We start from the raw sequence: 21628 nt of genomic DNA on the forward strand, positions 1-21628 counted from the left end.
ATGCCTGTCTCTCCTTGATGGCACATCATTATGGGGACTGGATAGCACCCACCTTGTTAGACTTGGGAGGGTTAAAAGGAAGAAAAATTGACCTCTTCTGAGATCCACTGGGATCCATACACGGTCCTTACTACCACCTGAGCCATATGCTCTGTCCATTGAGGGACTCAACCACAGTGGTTCACTGACCAGGGCAGCTGGGTTTTGCTGCTGAATGCAGGCCCCTGGAGCTCAGCAGGAAACTGCCGAATGCAGTCATAGGGAGCTCGGCTGCCCATTTAACTTCTGATTAACCCTGGCTAAGTGTTCTCCGTTCAGTCCATTCATTTCTAATTAGCATCCTAATCCAAATTAGCTATTGCTTTGTAGTGCTGAGCGCAGGGGGCTGCTCTGCAGCTGAAGCTGGAAGAGGAGGAGGGAGAAGTGGGGACTGGACCTGGCAAGAGCCTGGGAGATTGGAGGCATGGGGATCACAGTCATATGTTCTCCATGGCTGGTTTATCTTCAGCTCCAAAAGGCAGGGGAAGAAGCGAGACAGCCGCTGCTTTGTGTCCTTTCCAGGGGGTTATGTGAATAAGATGGCTGAGATCCAGACCTGCTGTGCTGCTGGATGCGCTGAGACCTTCAGATCACGACAGAGGAGGCTGGTACCCACCAGTATCCAATGTGCTTAGGTTGTACCAACATGCCTGGCTTCACCTCCAGCAGGCCCAGCTCCCAAACCAGCACAATCAGCCCTGCCAGAGTGAACTACTTGCCATGGTTTAGCCCCTGGGTAATCCCAACTACAGTTCACGGGTTGCTGGTTGTGGTTCGCTGAATGCAAGGTGTGCTCATTTGTGTGTCATTACCCAAAACATACTTCCCACTCAGAGTGACTGAGCACGCAGGCTGGTGTGTGACACAGTGAAAACATGGAAAGGAACAGCATCTGAATTGTGGGGACACCCTTAAGGGCTTGGGGGTGCTGGTGAGGACTCAGCTCCATGTCCACCTGTGCCTTGTGGCTGTCTGGACACAGAGTTCGCTTTACAACGGCATTGCCCTACACGGTGACATCCACTGAAGTTACATCTTTGTAAATGACTGTGTCAAGGAACAGCTCCATGAAAAGGCACATTGGCAGGGGCAGGGCATGCTAGGAGATTGGGAAGCCTGTCCTAGGAACGGGCAGAGCAATTCTGTCTCTGGGGTGACAGGCTGTACTTTTCACCAGCGCAAAATTCACTGAACTTGAACACGGGGACCCCCCCCCAAAAAAACCCCTCAAGATGGCAGAGGGGTGGGAGGAGAGAACAGAAAGGCAGATACTGAACTGTGACTTGTCAGGGCCCAGGGAATACTCAAGACCAGGTGCGGCTAGTACAGATGTATGTGGAGTCATCTTTCTGGGTGGCTCTTAGAGCTAGCTGGGCCTCTGAGGGTGAACAACAGGGCGTGCCCAGGAGCCTGTGAGACCAGGGTCGATGGTGAGGAGGGACAGAATTGCTGTGAAAACAGCCACGTGAATGGAGACCCTGTGAGATGAAGCCCCTCACAGAATGGGACAGAAAACTTGAGCAGTTAACATTAGAAACCACTATTACTGTTCCACAGGGGACCACCTGCCACAGCCCAAGACATAGATTCCTGGGCATGAAACAGAACTATGGCCTGTAACTCCTTTAATATTAAAATACCCCCAGGCTGGAATCCCTTCCCCTTCACTGAAATGTACCCAATTCTCAGGTTCAAGGAAGCACCTCTCACACCAGGGCAGGAAGTGAAGAACCATCCCAGAGCCAATAGATACCAGAACCTGACAATGCTTGTGAGGCATGCACACACAGGCTGCTGAGAATCTGTGGTGGGGACCTTAATATGTGTAATGCTTTGCCAGTCTCTAGCACTTCTCACCTGAGGCTCTTAAAGCATTTTTCAAATATTAACGAACTAGGCCTTTCAGTCCCTCTCTGAGGTAGGGAAATATAATGATCTCCATGTTATGAATGGAGAAACCAAGGCGCAAATATAGGATGGGACTCATCCAAGGTTACAGACAGTCAGAGGCAGAGCTGAAAATAGGACCCAGGAGTCCTGACTCCTAGTCCTGTGCTTTAAAATAGAAGACCATGCTTCCACTCCATCCAAGCCAAACAGCAAAACCAAGCAACCGCTGAAGAGGTCAACATTTCTCTGGGCTCTGAGACAGTTCTCTGAAAACATCTACTCCATGGGCAGCAAGAGTCAAAAAAGCTAATGGAATGTTAGGAACCATTAGGAAAGGGACAGATAATAAGACAGAAAATACCATAATGCCACAAAATAAATCCACGTCTTCAATACAGTGTGCAGTTCTGGTCACCCCGTCTCAAAAAGGATATAGTAGAAGTGGTTTGATGGCTAAGACATGGAACTGTCTGGAGCTGGGTTCTATCCCCACTCTACCACTGACTTCCTGTGTGACTATAGACAAGTCACTTCCCCTCGGTGTGGCAGTTTCCCCAGCTGTACAGTGAGGACAGTGATGCTTAATCGCCTTTTGTAAAGTGCTTTGGGATGCCAGGATGAAGAGCACCATATAAGAGTGTTCAGTATTATTAGACCCATAATGCATTCCACTTAAGGATCTCAAAGTGCTTTATAAACATTCATTCAGTGAGCTTCAGAACACCCCGAGGAGATACGTAACCATTATCTCCATATTACAGGTGGGCAAATTAAGACAGAGCACGATGTACAGCCTGATTTGCACTCATTGCACAAAGAGCCAATGACAGAGCAGGGAATAGAAACAGGAGTCTCCAACTTCAGTCTAGTGCTCGAGCCACTAGGCACACATACTCCTTTCCCAAGGCTGGGCATAGAACTCGAGAAATCTGAATCTCAGACCCATGCTCTAACCACTCAACTCATTTCTTACTCCCGCACATTCACAGTGTGGGAGGAGGTTCAACTTTCTCCAGAGCATCTGCCATTGGCCATTGTCAGAGGCAGGGCTAGAAGCACTAAGTGTAAACAATGGCCTGGATGAATCAATCTCCTTAGGTCTATTCAGGCATGGTAAATCCTATGGGCTAATCACCCTTTATTGCGTGCAATAGATGACAGATCGTGTTAGCACAAAGTGCATTGAGACTGGAACACTGCTCCTGCTCAGGAAGGGGATGACCTGTGGCAGAGAAAACAATAATCTCTTCTATTTCACTAGGAATAATTTCCAAGGATGTCAGAATGCTGGACTGGACATACGAAGAAATCATTTCACCAACCACTTCTGGAGTGGAACATGGCAGCTGTTTGACTGCACACACAAGCTCTGCACAAGAGTAAGAAGAGTTTAGAATAGGAAGTGAAGATTGTAATCAACTGAACCAGCAGGAGGAGTTCTGGGAGAAAGAACAGACTCACCCGAGCTAGAATTTGGCCCTGGGTTAACACTCTTAGTCTTACAGTAAGTGCCAAGAGATCTTTACTGACCACAGGGAGTTAGGGATCCAGTAAAAACAACAGAAGGTATCACTTAACTTCTTAGAGTTGGATGTATTTTTTATTGGTTATGGTCACTCCTGTCTCTAACCTCAAAGTGCATGAAACTTAAGTATCCCTTCCCCTCCCTTTGGATCGCTGATACTGTATAACCCCAGCACCTGTAACCATGCCACATGCATGCATGGCCCAACATCATTAACATCTTATTAGGCCAGAAGAGAACATGCATGAAGAAATAATTATATTAAGTGACACTCCAAGTCTGTACATTAATCACCATTATGTGTGCCCTAGATCAGGCTGCTGTGGGCATTAATCATCTCATCTTTGCCTTTTGCTCCAGACAGCTGGGTATTCGGGAGGGAATTCAAAGTGGAAGGAAGGAGAGTTAAGGGCAAAGAGGCACACTCTGCTGATCTGTGGAGCCAGCAGCTCCAAAGGGTGGGGTACCATTCTGGGTTATCATCTTTGCAGCATGGGCACAAAGCTAGCAGCCTTTGTGACCATATTTCGCTGGTCAGCAGGTCTGAAGAGAAGGGGTGTTGTTATAAAGTGGGGATGGCCAAAGCAACGACAATGCAGTTGTTCTCACATTTTTCATGCGGTGGGCAGGACCCACAAGGAGCAGCATATAGCTCCCAGCATTCAGTGCAGCTTGCCTCAAGATGGAGCACACCATGTGGGACCTGCGACTGTTCTCCTGTATTGAAATATAAGGGGGGCTGTAACCGTACCCATTTGCATCAGGTCTGTTTTAGTCTCGTGGCCCTTGTCAAGCAGCCAAAATGGCAGATTTTGGAGGCCCCACTTCTCAAGTGCTCAAGGACATGGTCACTCTTGAGATAGAGGCCCCCGCGGGATTTCCCGAGAGCTGTGTGTACATGAAAAGCAGTGGCAGAAGGAAAGATTTCCCCCATTCACTGAGATGGGATCTCTCTCCAGGCCAGGTGCAGAAGGGAACGTGTTCTGGATGCACAGAATACAGGACCCTGGCAATTTGTTTAATGTTTCCCAGTGCGTCTTCACCAGAGCTGGGAGAAGGGGCAAAGCTGCAGCCCTCACTCAAGAGACGTGGGAATTGGAAGCACATGAGACACTTGAGGTGCCACGCTGCAGCGTGTGGGAAGGGACATGCTAGTAGGAGGGAAGTCCCAGAATCATACGAATTACAGACAGAAAAGCCTCATGACTAGATAGGAAGCTATTGCCCCTAGCTAGGGCAGAACCTTTTCCTACAGAAAACTCCCTAGCGCAGGGGCTCAAAAACCTCTTCAGAGTGTGGACCACACCTTGTTTCATTCATTTCATTTCATTCCATTCAATTTGGCAGCTAGAAACCAGGAGGAGGAGCCACCACTACGGGACCAGCCTGCTCTCTGTGGACCACCAGTCAGTGCTCTGTCAACCTGGGAACTTCTCCCCAATTTACCTTGCCAAGTTCCCTGTGATTCAGCCAGTGGGGCATCCCCTCCTCCACCCGGAGGAGATGATTCCACCACTAGTTCTAACTTTCTGGGACCACCCTAAACAATTCTCTCTCAAGAAATCTGGGCACCGTCCTATTCCTGTTAATTATCCAGAGATGCTGAGGACTTTCAGCTCAAAGTCAACGGGAACTATGGGTGCCCAGTACCTAAGAAAAATCAGGCCCTGCAGCCAGCTCTTAAAGCTTTGGGCTGGAAGTGTATCCCCCAGAGGGCATAACTGGAAGAGCAATTGCTGGGCAAAAGAACAATGCTGGGAAAGGAGAATAAGGAACGGGGGAGTGGGTGTTTGCAGGGGAAGAAGATCCATGCTGGAAAAAACATTCTCCAACATCCCGCAGGGGTATCAGGCAGCTCCCTTCCCAATTCAGACCAGACGGGTTATTCCGAAAAAGCCAGACATTGTTGGGACAATGCTGAGTTGCTGATGCCCCTCTTGATAGGAGCATGTTGCTAAAGTTAGGAGAGTTGTGTTGGAGGTCATATGTACAGCAGGTGTAAGTGGGATGTGTTTCTTTGCCGTATTTCTCCTGTCGACATGAAGGGTTACAACAAAGAGCACTTGTTGGTGGAGGAAATTTTCAGTGCTTGTAAATTTCATGCTGTTTTAGGGGAAGGGAACTGGCAAAGCCACCTGTGCCACACAGCACCCCAGGCATGGCTGCAACCTCCCCATTCTTTCTGGCAAGTCTGGTAGTTGCCCATGGCTGCCCCAGCAGGTATTGCTCAGTATAGTCAAAAATAAAACTGGAGGCCTCGTTGCTTACCTGCCGGGTTGGGATAGTTAATCGCTGGGAAAGGAAACAGAAAACAAGAGGGTTTAGAACAGCATGTGTTTCCCCAAGAGAAAAAAAAAATCAAAACTGAGAAATGTGACTAATGCCCAAAGCACCCACAGCCCCTAAGCTGCAAATGAGAGAATCCCTGTGTTTGGGACACACCAAGGTCCTGAGTTTGTGGGTTCACAGTTCTATTTTCAAAATGCAGACAGAACCACAGATGCAAAACTTTTGTTCAGCGCAACATTGCTTAACACCCGGTGGAAAACTGAGGTAGCTCTTAGAATAGGGTCTGCCACCCTGCAGGAAATCAATAGGGCCTAGTTGCTGGTGTGCAACTAAAGGGGACTGGAATCCCTAGGGAAACTAAGGCACATTAGTACCCCGTGGGAATGGAAAGTTGTGCAAAATCACATGGAACTGAAATAGGTGGGTTTTCCATGCTGAACTGATGGAGCCCAAACTCCTGAGTGAAACTGAGAGGGCAACTATCTGACAGCATATCAAAGCAGCTTGGTGTCCTGCAGGAATGTGGTGTGGGAGCGGAGTGTATGTCCAGTGATCCGCAGGATCAGGGAGAGGGCCCTGCGCTCCACAGGAGTTAGAACACAGCTACAACACATTGGCTTAGCTACGAAAAGAGTTGTGGAACAAACTGCTCCAAGGCCCCCCCAGATCCTCTCTCCTTTGTGGTCAGTCCGGCTACAACACAATGCCCATGGCTTGTGCCCTAACATGAACGGAGGAGCCCAATATCATCCACCAGTAAAGGGGCCATGTAGCCTGACTGGGAACAGGCTGGAAGTCAAAGAACATAACATTATGTAAAATGAATTTGGCCCCCTACCCCAAGTCTTTGCATGGGGTCCCATGGTGAGGAAGGCTGCAGAGCCATGGTCAAAGGGCATCGATGGCACTGCGTCACCACAACACTTCATCACCCTGAGACTCCCTCCCGTAATCATAACCCAACAACCCGATGCTGAAAAGGATCCTGCCCCTGCTCTGTTGGGTGGGATGTAGGGGGAAGATACCTACGTTCCATGTATCGGATGATGCGGGCAGCCATATCACCAGCCCCAAAATCGGTGATGGGCGTCAGGCGAACCTCATAGCTTTGGGGAACCTTCAGGTTGCGCAGGATGTGCTCCAGCAGCAGGCCTTTCTCCATCTTCTTCACAGGAATTAACGTTTGGACAGTGTTCCTCTGATTCAGCTGCAAGGAAAAAAATTAGAGTCCATGGAATCAATGTTAGTGTCCTGCAAATGAGAGTCTGAAAGGCTCTGAGGGCCATCCAGCCCAGGCCTCCGTTCCCTCACAGTCAAGGCCCTGTGTAATCCACGGCCATAAAATTGGCTGTAGAAGTCACTTCTTGCCACTGAACTGTGCTCCAGAATCTCAGCTTTCATTTAAAAGAAAAGAAACTTCTAGCCCTTACAGGTGGGAAGATAACCTCAAAAATGCGACAGAAAACCTGAAACACTGGTTCCGAGGAGAATTGCCCCATTTTTCTCAGTCAGGGCCCATGGGCTCCATAACTCCATGCGCATGGAATATGGCCTTTCCACAACGTAGCACAGAACTCAGCATTTTTGCTGCACATTCCATTAAATTGCTGCAGCCAGGCACACCAGGTATCAGTTCCCATGAGTATATCTACTGGACAAGCAGTACAGGTCAGCTGTTCAAGCCCCACACCCTGGGTTTGAAATAAGAGTTTCCCTTTTCCCCTCCATAAAGGAGGAAGAAGTTGTAGAGACATGTAGGAAAATGAAAAAGGAGAAAGCACCTGGACCAGATGAAGTCTGGATGTGCTGAAGTCACTGGGAAGGGACGGCATCAAGGATTTTACAAGTCCGTTCCATGATATTCTTAAGAAAAAGAAAATGCTGAATGAATGATGTAAAACCTTTGTGGTGCTCACGTTTAAAAAGAAAGGAGATATTACACTGTGTGTTAATTATCGCCCACTTAAGTGGACGTCACCTGCTATGAAGGTGTGGGAGATGATTACTGAAAAGTATCCATGAGGAAGAGTTGAAATTTGGAAGGGTCAGCACGGCTTTATGATGGAAAGGAGCATAGCTGATGCCATATTTGCTTTATGGATCGCCATGGAGAAGGTCAGAGTAAAGAGACAGCAACTAGGCCTGGTCTGTGTGGACTTGGATAAGGGGTATGGTCGTACTCTAAAAGAATTAGTTTGTGATGGAAAGGTGTACTGGAAGGATATGTCCATCTTATCCAGGATACGTATGATGTAGCGAATACTGTAGTCAAAAACCAAATGGGGTGAATGGAGAGAATTTCCAGTAAATGTTGGCCTGCACCAGGGTCTGCGCTGAGTCCGTTTTTGTTTGCAGCTCTCCTGGCTGTGATAAGTGAGAATCCCGGAAGGGAACTGCCTTGAAAAATGCGATTCGCGGATAACTTAGTGATATGTGCAGAAGACTATGAGACCCTGCAAACCAACACTTAACAGTGACAATACAGTTTTCAGTAGGCAGGACTTAGTGTGAGCATTGGTAAGGCTGAGAAAGGAGGACCTACCATAAAGGATAGCACAGGCAGAGAGCTTAGAAGAGTGGAAGAACTGAAATAGCTAGGATCAATGGTTGTGGACAAGGGCGTTCTCCTGAGTGATGGCTGGCATCGTACCAAAGCTGCTTGGTGCAAATGCAGGAGCTGACCCCAGTTCTCAGTGATACAAAGATACCAGTAAAGTTAAAAGGCAGAGTGTACAAAACTGTAATTCGACCCATTCGAATGCATGGAACAGAGACCTGGCCAGCCACAAGACATGAAATCAGTGTGCTCTCAACCATGGAAATGAAGATGTTGAGATGGTCAAATAGTTGGATGCTCTGTGATAAGAAATGAAATAAGGTTGGGAGGGGTCTAATCCAGGTTGGCCCAACTGAAGACAAGTTGGGTGAGGCTAGGCTGTGTTGGTATGGACGGTCCAGCAGAGACCTGAGAGTCATATTGGTAGGATGGTTCCTGCAATGATCATGGATGGGAGACTAAATCAGGCTGCCCAGATAACATCATGATGCCTGAAGGCAGCCCAGAGTGCTGGGATCTGTGGAGAAATGAGCAACAAAATCCATTGTCAAAAATGCCTGTTGCTGAAAACGATCCCTGGTGAATGATCTATCATATGAGTGTTTTAAATGATGACTCATAGCGGCGTGTGCTTGGGTGTCAGAGGGGTGGGAATGGAGTGTATTTCATGGAAATACATTAAATTCACTAACGTTGCTGAGCAATGTAGGGATTCTTGATGCAGAATTTAGGGGGGCCCTTGGCCACAACATTTGGTCCCATTGTGCTGCAGAGAACATGGGGCCCTGCTAATAGTCTCTTTAACACTGCCTTGCCCAGTCCGGTGTTCAACGTCCCAAGCAACGGGGCTTCCTCCACTTCGTTTGATTGACTATCCCACAACCTGATATTCAGCCTACCTGTTCAGCTTTAATTTTGAATTGATTCGACTGGAATAGCAGAGGGGTGGAGGTGGGTAGGGTAGGCTGGGGCCGAAATATATGGGCAAAGTTGTGTGTGTGGCACCCAGACTTGGAAGGTCAGGGGAGAGAATGGGGAGCCATAGGTCAGGATTGAGGGGCAGGACAAGATTAACACATAGGCAAATGAGGCACATGCTTAAGGCCCCGATTTTTTTTAAAAACCGATGTGGGTTTGCCCCTGACCTGAAAGAACTTCACATACTTGAGTTAATGGTATAGCGAGCTGGAACACAGCGTCACGCCACCACTCAAATTTGGCCCGGACGTTCCTCCACCATGACAAGGGGTTAACCAGGCCAAAGCTGAGTGACACTGTGACCCCGTGCTTCAGGCTGCAACGCCGCTCATTCGAGTAAGTGAAGTTCTTTCAGCGTGCGCACAAATCGGCCCCAGTGGCTGGGCTGGCAGAGGAAGTCCTAACACCCAGCTGAGCCACACTGTGCCACGCCCAACAGAGCCAAGGGCACTGAGTAAACAAACTGCTCTTTCTCCAACACGGTAGGGGCCCAGAAGTGAATGTTTGCCTAGGCCTCAGGAATGGGTTACTCTGGCCTTGGTGAGGGGCCGCAGCAGAGCTGTGTATCTAGGATCCAGCACTGGGGGCTGCTGGTGAGGACTGCAGTGCAGTAGCATAGCTGTTGGGAGAGAAGGCCTACGCACTCTCTTCTCTATCAGGTTCCAGCCCCTCACCGACAGACACTGAATGCACTCATAGAATTCAAAACAGTGGCTACCACCACAGTGTCCTTATGCCAGAGCCCGGTGCACTCCTGGAGTAGCTAAGACCTAGTTCCTTCACCCCAGGTTGTTTGGCCACAGCTCCCAAATGAACATTTGGAAGACTGGTCATTGCATAATCCTGCTCAGCTGCTGGAATTGTTGCAGGTACAAGCCCCGTTTTGATTCCCTCGTGTGTAAGGCTCCTCTTGTGTAAGAGGCAGGACCGGGGTAGCCTCTCTTGGAATAGAGCGTGACCTGGATGCGGTCAGGATCCATTTTGCATTAGTAGTGGCGCATCTGCACACGAGCACATTGGGGGCTGATCTAGCTGGCATCCCTGCAGCTCAGCCCGCCCAGCTGTCAGCACCTCTCCCACGTGCTCTGCCAGGCTGGAGAGTACCCAGCTCCCAGTGGCAGTGACCCCACATGCGCTGGCTAGTGCCACACCAGCAACTCCATGGAAGCAATGGCAGCTCATGAGCCAGAGGCAGGGGGATGTATGATGCCAAAATGGAAAGATAAATACAGTCCTGAGTTGGGGCTCTTTGATAGGGGGAGCCTGATCCAAAGGCTAGGGCCAACTCCTCCTTTAAGGCTGTTGTGTTCACCTGCCTCAGTCCCTGGGCAGACACAGCCAGCCAGGAGAAGGTGGTCAGGAGCCAGGGATCATTTCCCTGTTCTAGCCATTCCCCTTAGTGGAGAAACAAATAGAAAGGTAGGACTAGAGAGAAGCCAAAAGACATGAAAACACTAGGGCACTTTGGCTGGTCAGGGGGTGGGAGCGGGGTGGTCTGAACTGCATGGCTCTCTACTGGGTTGGGCATTGACTTGCAGTAGAGCCCATCCCCTACTAAATCACCAGCACTACTTCCTGCAGCACCCAGGCTGTCCTTCAAGGGTTCCTATCCAAGGCAGAACTGGTCTGGCCTTGCTCAGTTTGTGAGGCCTGGTGCGATCAAAGCACAGTGGATGTCAGCCGGTGACATCTGGGGTGTTTGGAGATCTTAGCTTTTCCCTAGACATGAGAGGGAGGGGAGGAAAACAGCGCACAGGGGCCTGCTTGCTTTACTCAGTAGTTTGAAATGCACTTAAAAATACTTTCTCTTTCCCCACACTGCCCCACCAACATTCCCTTGGCCTGGAGAGGCCCTTGCCAGGGGTGCTGGAACAATTTGTATAGTGGGGGTGCTGAGAGCCATTGAACCAAAGTGTAAACCCTGTATAGGATGAAAACTGTTTCAAGCCAGGGATTGCAGCAGCCCTCCCAGCATCCATAGTTCCAACTCCTATGGCCCTCGCTAGGCGTGAGAGGGAAACTCACTCTCCATGGCCCATTCAGACTTTGGTTCCTCTGCTGAGACTGTCCACAGTAGGGCCAACAAGTGCCAATATGTGGCGGCAGTTCTCAGGCTGTGGACCCCTGTTCCTTGGGAACTGGGCTGACCCAGCAGCAGGGTCCTATAGTCTTTTAATAGAATACCCTAGACATCTACAGAATGCTTCAAAATTCCTACAGCCAGGAGGTCACAGGCAGTTCTATTGGCATTCAGAGCAATTGATATAGAGCCCTGGTCATTTCATCCACATTATCAGTTTCACAGGCACCAACCAGCACATTTCACACAGGTGACATAAGTGTTACAGGGGTAGATCAAAGAGAGCAGCCCAGAGCTGCTGCAGCTTGCTAGGATTGTCCGGAGGTGCTCTGGGTGGAGACAGGTGCCAATATCTTCCCTGCCAATGATCCTGAGTTTTCAAACACCCACCCTGGCAAGAGAGACATCCCTCTCTATGTCCTGGGGTGACTGGCAGGAATGGGCAGAGCAATTACTGAGCAGCTCTCCTTTCAGCCTCCTGCTGGCCCTCATGCAGCCTGGGATGAGTGGAGCCCACTCCTGCCAGGGATCGCCTCCTACCTCCTGAAGCCCCAGAACTCACTAAGCACCCGCTCTGCAGTCCCCACGGCCTGGGATCCTTGCAGAATTGACCTGGCACAGTTTTTGGAAATACGGGTGTCTATGCATCAGTGGCAGCACAAACCCAAACTTGCTACGAAGGAGGGGAGGGGCCATGGCCACTGGTAAAGGCACCGTCTAAAGTGCAAACCTGCAGCATGAGCGAGAATAATGGCTGGTTCCAGGCAGCCTCAGCCACCCATTTGCTCTGTAAGCCTGGAGCAGATGCTTGGTAATGATGACCAGCTCAGGCCCAGCAGATAACAATAGCAGGGTGGAGGCCGGATCCAGCTCTCCGGAGTGCTTCCATCCAGGACTGACAGCAGCAGTTCTGTGCAGAGCAGGTTGCAGCTGCGCACAGCAATCTGGGAGTAGTTTCTGTTATTCTTGCATTGGAATGCCAGGCTGCCAGCTCCATTCTCCCCTAAATCTGTACTCCACTGCGTGCTGCTCTGGCTCACTCTCTCCCTTCCACTCTCTTTTCTCCTCCTGCTCATGCTGCCCCAGCGCTGTGAGCTAATATCACTCTGTGCCGTTAACAACGCACGCGCACCAGCATTGAGGCTGGCCCCCTTATTAGAAATTCCCAAGCCGCGGAGGAGGGGCGCACACAAGACTCAGCAACGAGCTCGTTCATCACAGGACACGGGAAGCTGCCAGGGGAGCCAGAGCAATGCACAGTCTCATCTCTGCCTTCACCTCCTTCCATTTACAATAAGGAGAGGGAGGAAAAAACATACCATTCCCATCAGTCTCCAAGTGCCTGCTGCAGACATTATGCAGGCTGATGTGGGGGGAGGGGAAGAGCACATGTGGAGAATGGTGCACCAAAGTGCTTGGGAAGGGTGAAGTCACCCATACAATCAACATGTGTGTACTCACAAACAGGTGCACACACTCCTGCATTCATATACACGTGGACACATACACAGTCATGAATATCCCACAAGCATATAAATGCCCTGTGATGCTGGCTTATGCCAAGGTCCCCCTGTCTCCACTGAACACGGACAAATACATTGCTGGAAGCAGTCCAGCTCACCTGTGTCTTAGTATTGTTAAAAGAGATATGAGAAGGAGAAGAATGTGTTTAGTCTTTATACTTTATAGTTGCTTAGGAGTTGCTGCATGAATTAATCTCACTTCTAACGTCTGCATATTGTAAGGTAATATTTGAGCAGTTGTGTTGTGAGGTGCTGTGACTGTGTAAATCATCAGACAAGAGTGTGACACCAACAACAGGAAGTGTTAGACATTTCCTGTTGGGCAGGATATATCAACACCAGACAGATGATTGTGGGACGTGAAAGAGGACAAAAAGATGTTGGTTGTTCTGCCCTCCCCGCTCTGAAGACAAGTCATACAAGAGGATTCCTCCCATCAGCTGAATTCACAGCTCAGAGCACAAGGGAGGAGGGAATAAAAACCCTTAACAAGAAGGAACTGTATCTCTGTGCTGATTGAATTTGGGGGGTGGCAAGGGAGTGCAAGGTTTACTGTGCAGAAACAAGAGATCCTCAGTGCTAACTCAGGCGAAGCACTAAGGGATATATAGGACTGGCTGATTACAGAAGCTTCTATTACTTTTTGAAACTTAAGACTGTAACGTACGTACATACGTACGTACGTACGTACGTACGTACGTATCTGCTTTCACTTTATACATAACTCTCTGGTTTCTTTTCCTACTTGGCACTCATGCTCTTGAGCCATTGCAGGAAGCTTTACATACCCAAACCCCACCAACTGACAGCTGCCTGCACAAGAGCATCCAGGACTGTGTCTCCTAGTTCTAATCCTTCACCATCACACACTGCCAGCAGGTCCTCCAGGCTCATCCCCTGCTAAAGAACCAGTCTTGTCCCTTGACCTAATACCTTTGGCATTTACAAGGTGCAGCTTCCAGCATGGCCATTGGGCAGGCTGACAGAGGACAGACTCCATGTTCAGGGGCCTCAAATTGAGATGCATGGAGTTGGGCTGGTTTAGCTTACCCCTCCCAGCTGCTTAAAAAAAAAAAAAAAAAAAATCACACAGGGACATGTTGAATGCAAGAGGCCCGTTCCTTGCCATTTTTTCTGCTTGCAAAGCCCATGGCATTGTGGAGTAGGGGCTTTTCTTTTCAAATCAAATTATGTTTTACTCACACATAAATAAATAAAATGTCTGTCAATAGCTAAGTGCTACAAATGATCCTACAACAAGAAAACGGCGTTCCTGGCCAACACTAGCAGCCCTACAATAATAAACGTTTCTGTGCAGCACGGCACTTCTGAAGAACCTTGCCAAAACACAAGAGTACATTCAGCCTAGCAGTCACAAGCAACCCTATCTCAAATCAGTGAGTCATCCCGGTATTCTTGCACAGCTCTGTAATAACAAACGCAAGAGCACACCGGACAGCCATCATGAGCAACCCTACAATAACAAATCTGCATTTGTGTGGGTTTGGGATTCACGAGCAACCCTACACGAACAAACCAGGGTGTGCACCAATACAGTAAGCCATACAACACGCAGTGTTTGCATTCAACCCTACAATAACATAGCCATAACTAGTGCTGGCGAGTCTCCCTACAGCAGTATATGCAGCCTCACAAGCAATCTTCTATTAACAAACCAGCAGTGTGTGTGTGATGGAGAAGCAAGCAAGCAGTAAGGAAACCAGTTTCAGTCCCAAGCCTCAGAGGGATTATCAAAACTGACGAGAAAAAAAAAAGTATATTAAAATTTTGCTGAATACACGACAAGCAGATTAGAGCAAAGGGACACAAACAACCGCAAACATCATGATTCCCAGAGTCATTACTCATTCCTGCCACACTCTGCCCTTATTTGTCCCAGCTCCCTGCTACGTCTCAGCTTGGAGCGTGAGCACTAGCCCTCCTCTCCTATATCTCCTCTCGCAACCCTTTATCTCTTGCCTCTGTTCTTTAAATCATTCTAATTCTCCTGGACATTCCTTCCTAGGCAGCAAATGAGGAGAGGGTGCCTGAGTGCACACGATCATCATCGGCTGAGCACATAGCTAGGGTATTGGGAAAAGAACTCCCAACTCCCATCTCCAATCACATGGGCCCCTGTGCAGGGAACGAAGGGAGAGAAGATAGATGCATAAACACAAGCTGGTGCAAAACCACAGGCACACAGACTCCATTCAGTCTCGTTCCCTCCCCCACCCAGTCTCTCTCTCTCTCTCTCTCACACACAGCTCTGTAGACAAACCGTCTCTCTCAGGCATACACACACGTGCAATGTGGTAAGATGCCCACCTCTCCCCACTGGACTGTTAGGAGCCAGCTGCCTTTGGAGCTGCCCTGCTGGCAGTGATCCTGTTACGAGTAAGCAGCTGGGCTCTCCTGAGCTGATCTCAATCGAGCACAGACAGGAGTGATAACAGAGCTGGGGCCAGGAGAGTGCGAGGCCTGTAATTACTCCTGCCTGCTGGGGAACAGGCTGCTCAAAGGGGCTTGGAAATAAAAAACAACCCATCAGCAACAGAGCTGAGTAAATAACACCCAGCAACCAGTGCTGCCTCTGCGACAGCCTCTTTGCAACGGTAGGCAATTAAGAACTGCTTCAAATGCAATGACGCTGGCAGCGATGAGTCCGGTTTGTCTCTCCTGCATGCCCACTAGCGCCTCACAGCCTCAACCAAGCAGCCTATTTATGTCCAGTCCGGGAGTAGCCATGCAGGTGCTTGGGCTGTGATTGAGAACAAGGTGATGGCAGCAAAGAGGGACTTTTACTCTGAAAGGCTGCACAAATCAGGATGCAAAACAGCCTCCCCTTCCAGTTCAGCCTGTCTGAGTGGAGCAGGAGAAGGACCCATGATACCAAGTGAGCTCCTTCCCCTAGGGCTGTGATCTCACAGGCACACCTGCAAACCTTTCCTTTGGCTGGGAGTTTAACAGAACAAGCGCCAGCTCAGACAAACCCAGTGAGTTCCAAGTGGTTCCCCATACATAAAACCAACAACGCTGTAATGAACTGCATCACGGCCTTCTACAGGAGGGACTCAGACTCACCCAGCCATGCGTCATTAACCCTCTGCTGCTAACAGCTGATGGAGAGTCTCCTTTGGCTTGTGGTAGAGTTGTCTGTGTTTCGGAATGTGGAGGATGCGAATTCCATTATTAATCATGTTTATTACAGTAGTGCCTAGGAACCAGTGAAGGACAGGGCTCCATTACCAAGGCATTGTACAGACACAGAGCAGACAGGCCCTGCCCTGAAGTTCTATTCCGGCTGCTGCTGTGAAGCTGAAAGGAGCCCTGTATAGGGAACTGTGAAGCTCCCAGGTGTTCATGGCCTTGTTAAAATAAAAATAAGGAATTTGTATAGCTTTACATCTTCAAAGACTTGTTCACACTAATTAAGCCTCAGCATTCTTTACGACAAGGGCACGCATCCATATTTCCTAGATGGGGAAACCGAGGCACAGAGTGGGTAAGCAACTCGCCTACAACAACATACAGAGTTTAAGTGATTATTGCTACTTATTAATGGTAGGGCCCATAATGTGCTGGCCACTCCCCAGACATTTCTATATAAATCAACTAGATTCATTGTAGGCAGCACAGCAGCAGTGGGATTTTAAGGGACTTAAGCATGGACAGGTGAGGGGCTTTGCTGAGGAGCTCGGAGAAGTTGTCCATGCATAAGGGACCATGTGGAAAAAGGCCCGGAGGCACTGTGCAAGAAGCTGACAAGCAGGCTGAGGAAGATGGGAATGCTGGTGGAGTAGGGGGGTGACAAGCTCAGCAAGAGAAGATATGTATTTGGGGCAGAGTTCTCTAGAGCTTTGAAGGGGACAACAAGAAGCTTAAATATGGCAGATGGGGAGCCAGTGTAGGGATTCAAAGAGTGGAGAGACATGATCAAATTGATGGGCTAAGAGGAGGAGTTTGGGCAGCTGCATTCTATATGGACTGACTTGTTAAAGAAGGCACACAGTGAATCAATGGCAAAGCTGGGAATAGCAGTTTTGCTCCAGACCGAGCCTTGATTCACCTGAAAGGTTCACGAATCTCAGAAAACATTCTGACTGGAGATGGGAGCTAGAACTCCCCAAATTCTCATCAGTCCTGACGCTATTTTCCCATATCTTTAGAACATATCCAGTCCCCCATTACAGCAGTATCTAAGCACCTCATAATCTTTACTGTATTTATCCTCAGTACCCCTGTGAGACAGTAACATTGCCCTATCTCCATTTTACAGATGAGCAACTATGACCCAGAGAGATTAAATTATTTACCCAAGGTCACAGAGGAAGTCTCTGTAGGGTAAGGAACTCACCCTGGGTCTCCCAAGTCCCAAGCTAGCGCCTAACAACTGTGTCATCCTTTCTGCTTGTCCCAGACTAGAACAAGTCATTGTGTGGCTCAGTTTCCCCACCTGTAAAATTCCCTCTATGTTGTGAGCATCTAGTTAATGCTTTTAAAATATTTTGAAGACAAAGTTATAGGAGTATAAACACTACATCAAGGGGGAAAATAAGGAACATTACAAATGGAACACATGAGGTACATTTAAAAACTGCTTCCTATGGAAGTTGTAGCACATTACAACACTTGGAAGACCACAAACAAACAAACAAACGTTATTCTTGTTTGGTTTAGAGCTACAAAATGCATGAGAGAAGCTTAAATACAAAAAGCTATACTTAAGTATTTAAGTAGTGTTATTTTGTGTAATATATTTTATATTGGCCATAAATACAGTTGAAGTAATCTAGGTAACACTGCTGTAGTTTAACTTCACAGATAGCACAGCTTCATAAAGCAAAGAGATTTAGGCCCCAATCCTACAAAAAAATACCCACATACTTAAAGCCAATGGGACTATGCACAATGCATAAAGTTAAGAATATGCTTTAAGTCTGCAGAATGAGTGTTAGTTCACTGCCATGCTGTCCTCTTGGATGGACATATGTCAAGAGAAGAGGTCCCAGGACTGGAGGAAATTTCCCAACTGGTTTGGTTTCCATTTCCCCCACTGGATAAGCATGATTCAAATTTTAGGCTTTAGGGGGAAAATAATCATTGCTTACAGATATAAAATCCACTTTGCACAGACATGCACATGGGTGAACTAAAAATTCATGTCTTTCTGTTTTGTGAGCTCTTGATCTAGTCAAATACGATGGTTTGAATGTCGCTGGTAAGCGAGCACGACATCCAAAGCAAATTCATTATCAAAGCCAAATGAATGGTCCCGAAACATATTTCGGCTGGCAGTAAACTGTTATTAGGAGAGTTATTCCCCTCCTGGGCTGAGTGGAAAAGAAATCCCAGTTCCAAATGGAAAAGCCATTGCGATCTTCAGCTGGGCTGCAGGGGAGGGCCTGAGCCAGTGAAGGCAGGAGACAGTCTCTCTCCCGCTCTCTCACCCACACAATCAGCTGCCCATCCTCATTAGGTGCCAAGAGCAGCAGTTTACAGCTTCCCAGAGAAGCCAAATTGGTGCTGTCATGAATTACTGTAACGGCTTGTTCCACACTCTTCAATGATGTCTTTCATTAGGGGCTGATGAGAAAGCAATATGTATTTTATTAACATATGTCCCCCCTGTAAGAAGAACAGACCTAATCTTCACTTCTTCAGAAAGACAATCAAGTGAAATGTTCAGCCAAGCTAAAGGATGCCTGGCAGATGTCTGAGCTTTGGGCCTTACAGAGACTGCACCACACCACCGATCCCGAGGTGAGCAGGAGCCTGGGGCTGGGATAAAGGTATCTGGTCAGACATCAGGACAGGAAAGGAGGAGACACCACGGACTCCTGCTCCTTCTCCCCTTGAATTTAAATGAATTTAGTGCTAGTGAAAGCCAGGTGTGTACCAAGCATGAGTGGGACCTAGCTCAACCAGAATGTTGGTGCCCCCAAACTACCCCACCTCCCCATCACAGAAACACTTCCTTTCAGATTGATCCTCCTACCCCTGTGCTCCAACAGGCTCTTCCTCCTCATTTCTCCCTATGCTCCATTATCTTTCTCTCTCAGTGGGCCCTGCTGTTTGGGCTAGGGCCTCTCAGACCACAAGGCCAAGATCCTGTCTTCATCTACCCATGTTGGGAGGTGCCCGAATTCACACCACACAGCCTGAAGTTCTCACTTTATCCCCAGCAGAGGCAGAGCCCGGGTCAGGGCCACCGCTGCACCAACGGGCTCTGCTCCTGCCAAAGAGACACAATATCTAGGAGTCAGAGGGGAATGCCATCGGCACAGCCGGCCTACTTGGCCTCCCTGCCGATGACAGAATCCATTGTGGGAGGGTTGGCAAGGAGACTTATTTTAAAACAAAACAAAGTGCAGAACTGTTTATTATTCGAGCCCAGTGTTCCTTAAATGGAACCTGCTGGCACACCACCCGGCCTAATGAAACCACTTACCTAAGTCAATCCTACAGCAGGGCATGCTGGCAAATGGCTGGGTCCCCAAGGGCTATCCCTAATTTCGTTGCAATTGCCCTCACCTTTAGTACAAAGGGAGAATACAGAGTTCGGCACAAAATCCTTCTTGATCCAAGCCACCTGCCCAATTGGCTCAAGATGGAGCTTTACAGACTGGGATTGTCATCCCCATGGCCCTAACCTGGATATGAAAGGTGGCTGGCCAGAGGTCTCATTATTGAGCTCTGTGAGCCGCACTTTGGGAACCCCTGGGCTATGAAGCTTTTTAGTGTTTTATTTGATGGGAAAAGGTCATTGTACATAATTTCCAAGTTACAGAAAGCAATTTCTAGCAGTGACTATAACCCTGCTTCTGGGCTGTGAAAATCCAGCTACCCAGCCTGCAACTGTTTCATAGTCTAGCTCTAGAGAGGAGGATTTTTTTCCTCTTTTTGACAAGATAATGTACTCTTCCACCAAAGCATAGCCACAGAGTATGTTCCTCCCCCAAGGCACTCAGCTCACTCTCTTACAAAGAAACACCTCTATGCACCGCGGGGAGTATGCCCCTGGCTAGCTGATACTTGCTACGGGAGAGATTGCAAACCCCAACGTGCACTCCCCCTGCTTTGGCTCCTCTCTCTCCTCCACAGCCACACACAGCCAGCTTTCATGAATGAACCAGAGGAGAGAAAAAGAGAACAAAAAGAAAAGAAAGTGAGGGGAGGAGAGGGCAAATATACATGAAAAAGGGCAAGAAGGGTGGGCGAACAGTGGAGGAAGCTATTGAAAATGGTAAATGAAGTAAAGAAAGGAAGCATCCCCAAGCAGCGTCCCAACCTTCCAACAGGGACTCTCAGAAAGACTCAGTAACTAGCGTGTACTCCTTAAAAGCACCAAAGGGAGGGGGGCAGGGGGATAAGAGATAGGCGTGAAAGACTCTCTTGCTTTTCTCTTTGATGCCTGGCTTGCATTTCTCTTCCTGTGCTCAGCTCTGTACAATATAGACCGACTATGTGAACAGCCAGCTGGACAGGAACAGCCAAGGTGGACTCAACATCTCACACCTGTAAGGCTGGCATAGGGATACAGTGCGGGTGCTCTTTGCTCCCCGCCGTTCCTGAATTAGCACTGAGCCAAAGCCCCAGCAAGGAAAGAACATAAGAATGGCCATGCTGGGGCACACCAAAGGTCCATCCAGCCCAGTATCCTGTCTTCCGACAGTAGCCAGTGCCAGGTGCTTCAGAGGGAACGAACAGAACAGGCAATCGAGTGATCCATCCCCTCATCCACTCCCAGCTTCTGGCACTTGGAGGTGCTGTGCTGCTGAAGATAGACAGGTAGACAAGGCCCTGCAATTAGCAGTCACTAGAGAGCATATGGCCCTTTTATAAAAGTTGGAGCGTTAGTTCTATTGTCCTAGTCAAACTCTGATAATAACCCAAATTAGAGTGGAGCTAATGATGGAAAAAAATTATCCATAATTATTTGTTTGTATTAGAAAGTTAACCCACTTTCTGTGTTTTCTCTCGGACAACCAAGCACTTCAGCTTTACTAGCACAAATACTCATGAAAAGTGAATTTTAAGATCAAATTTTCACTGAAAAGTAAATTCTGAATTGCTAAATAACACCCACAAGTTACTCTCTGGGCTGTGTAGATTAGTTATAGAAATCAGCCAGTCAGAGAACAGAAACGCCACAGAACTGATGTAACTAACCTGCACAGCTGAAATTGCCAGTGTTCCCAACTAAGCACTTGCAAATGAGCTGCAGACCCAGCATTATTGGCTGCATACCTTCCTGAATCACATTCAATAACAAATAAATCTGACCGTTTAATGATTGCTCATGAGCAATTTGTGAATAAAACAAGTCAAAATTAATCAAATTATTTGTTGTGAATAATTTGCTGAACTCCTCCTAGGTGCACTAAAACAGAATCTCACTAGCAGAGCTGACAGATGTCAGGCTGATCTAATGTCGGATTTACCTTCCCCTGGCCCATCCAACAGGCACCAAGCTGAACCGGTATCAGCTTGGAGATGCTGCTGGCATACAGGATTCTGCAGTAAACTGCTAAGCTTGCAGGTATCACTCTGAGCCTCTCCCTGGCAGAGCCCTTTGGAACCATACTGCATTATTTAGCAAACATCCTCCTGCCCCCATCGCGTGGCTGCAGTGAGCCAGCCCCAGGTGGGAGTCACCTCCCCTGGCGCCACTGTGCTAGTCCCAAGTGGAAGCAAACCTTTGTGGAGTTAGCTAGCACAGAAATTGGTCCGCGTAGCATATATAT

The 21628-nt window shown here is 48.3% G+C and overlaps 1 protein-coding gene across 1 annotated transcript in view; it reads right to left on the bottom strand.

The window, feature by feature from the left end:
- The window catches only part of MDGA1 (MAM domain containing glycosylphosphatidylinositol anchor 1), a 196065-nt gene that overhangs the window by 32467 nt on the left and 141970 nt on the right, over positions 1 to 21628 (bottom strand). Inside the window, 2 exon segments of the mRNA XM_084622912.1 lie at positions 5723 to 5746; positions 6773 to 6950. Of these exon segments, the coding sequence (XP_084479038.1) occupies positions 5723 to 5746; positions 6773 to 6950 (202 nt within the window).

The sequence above is a fragment of the Lepidochelys olivacea genome, assembly GCF_965140295.1.
Source record: "Lepidochelys olivacea isolate rLepOli2 genome assembly, chromosome: 3".
Taxonomy (NCBI): Eukaryota; Metazoa; Chordata; order Testudines; family Cheloniidae; genus Lepidochelys; species Lepidochelys olivacea.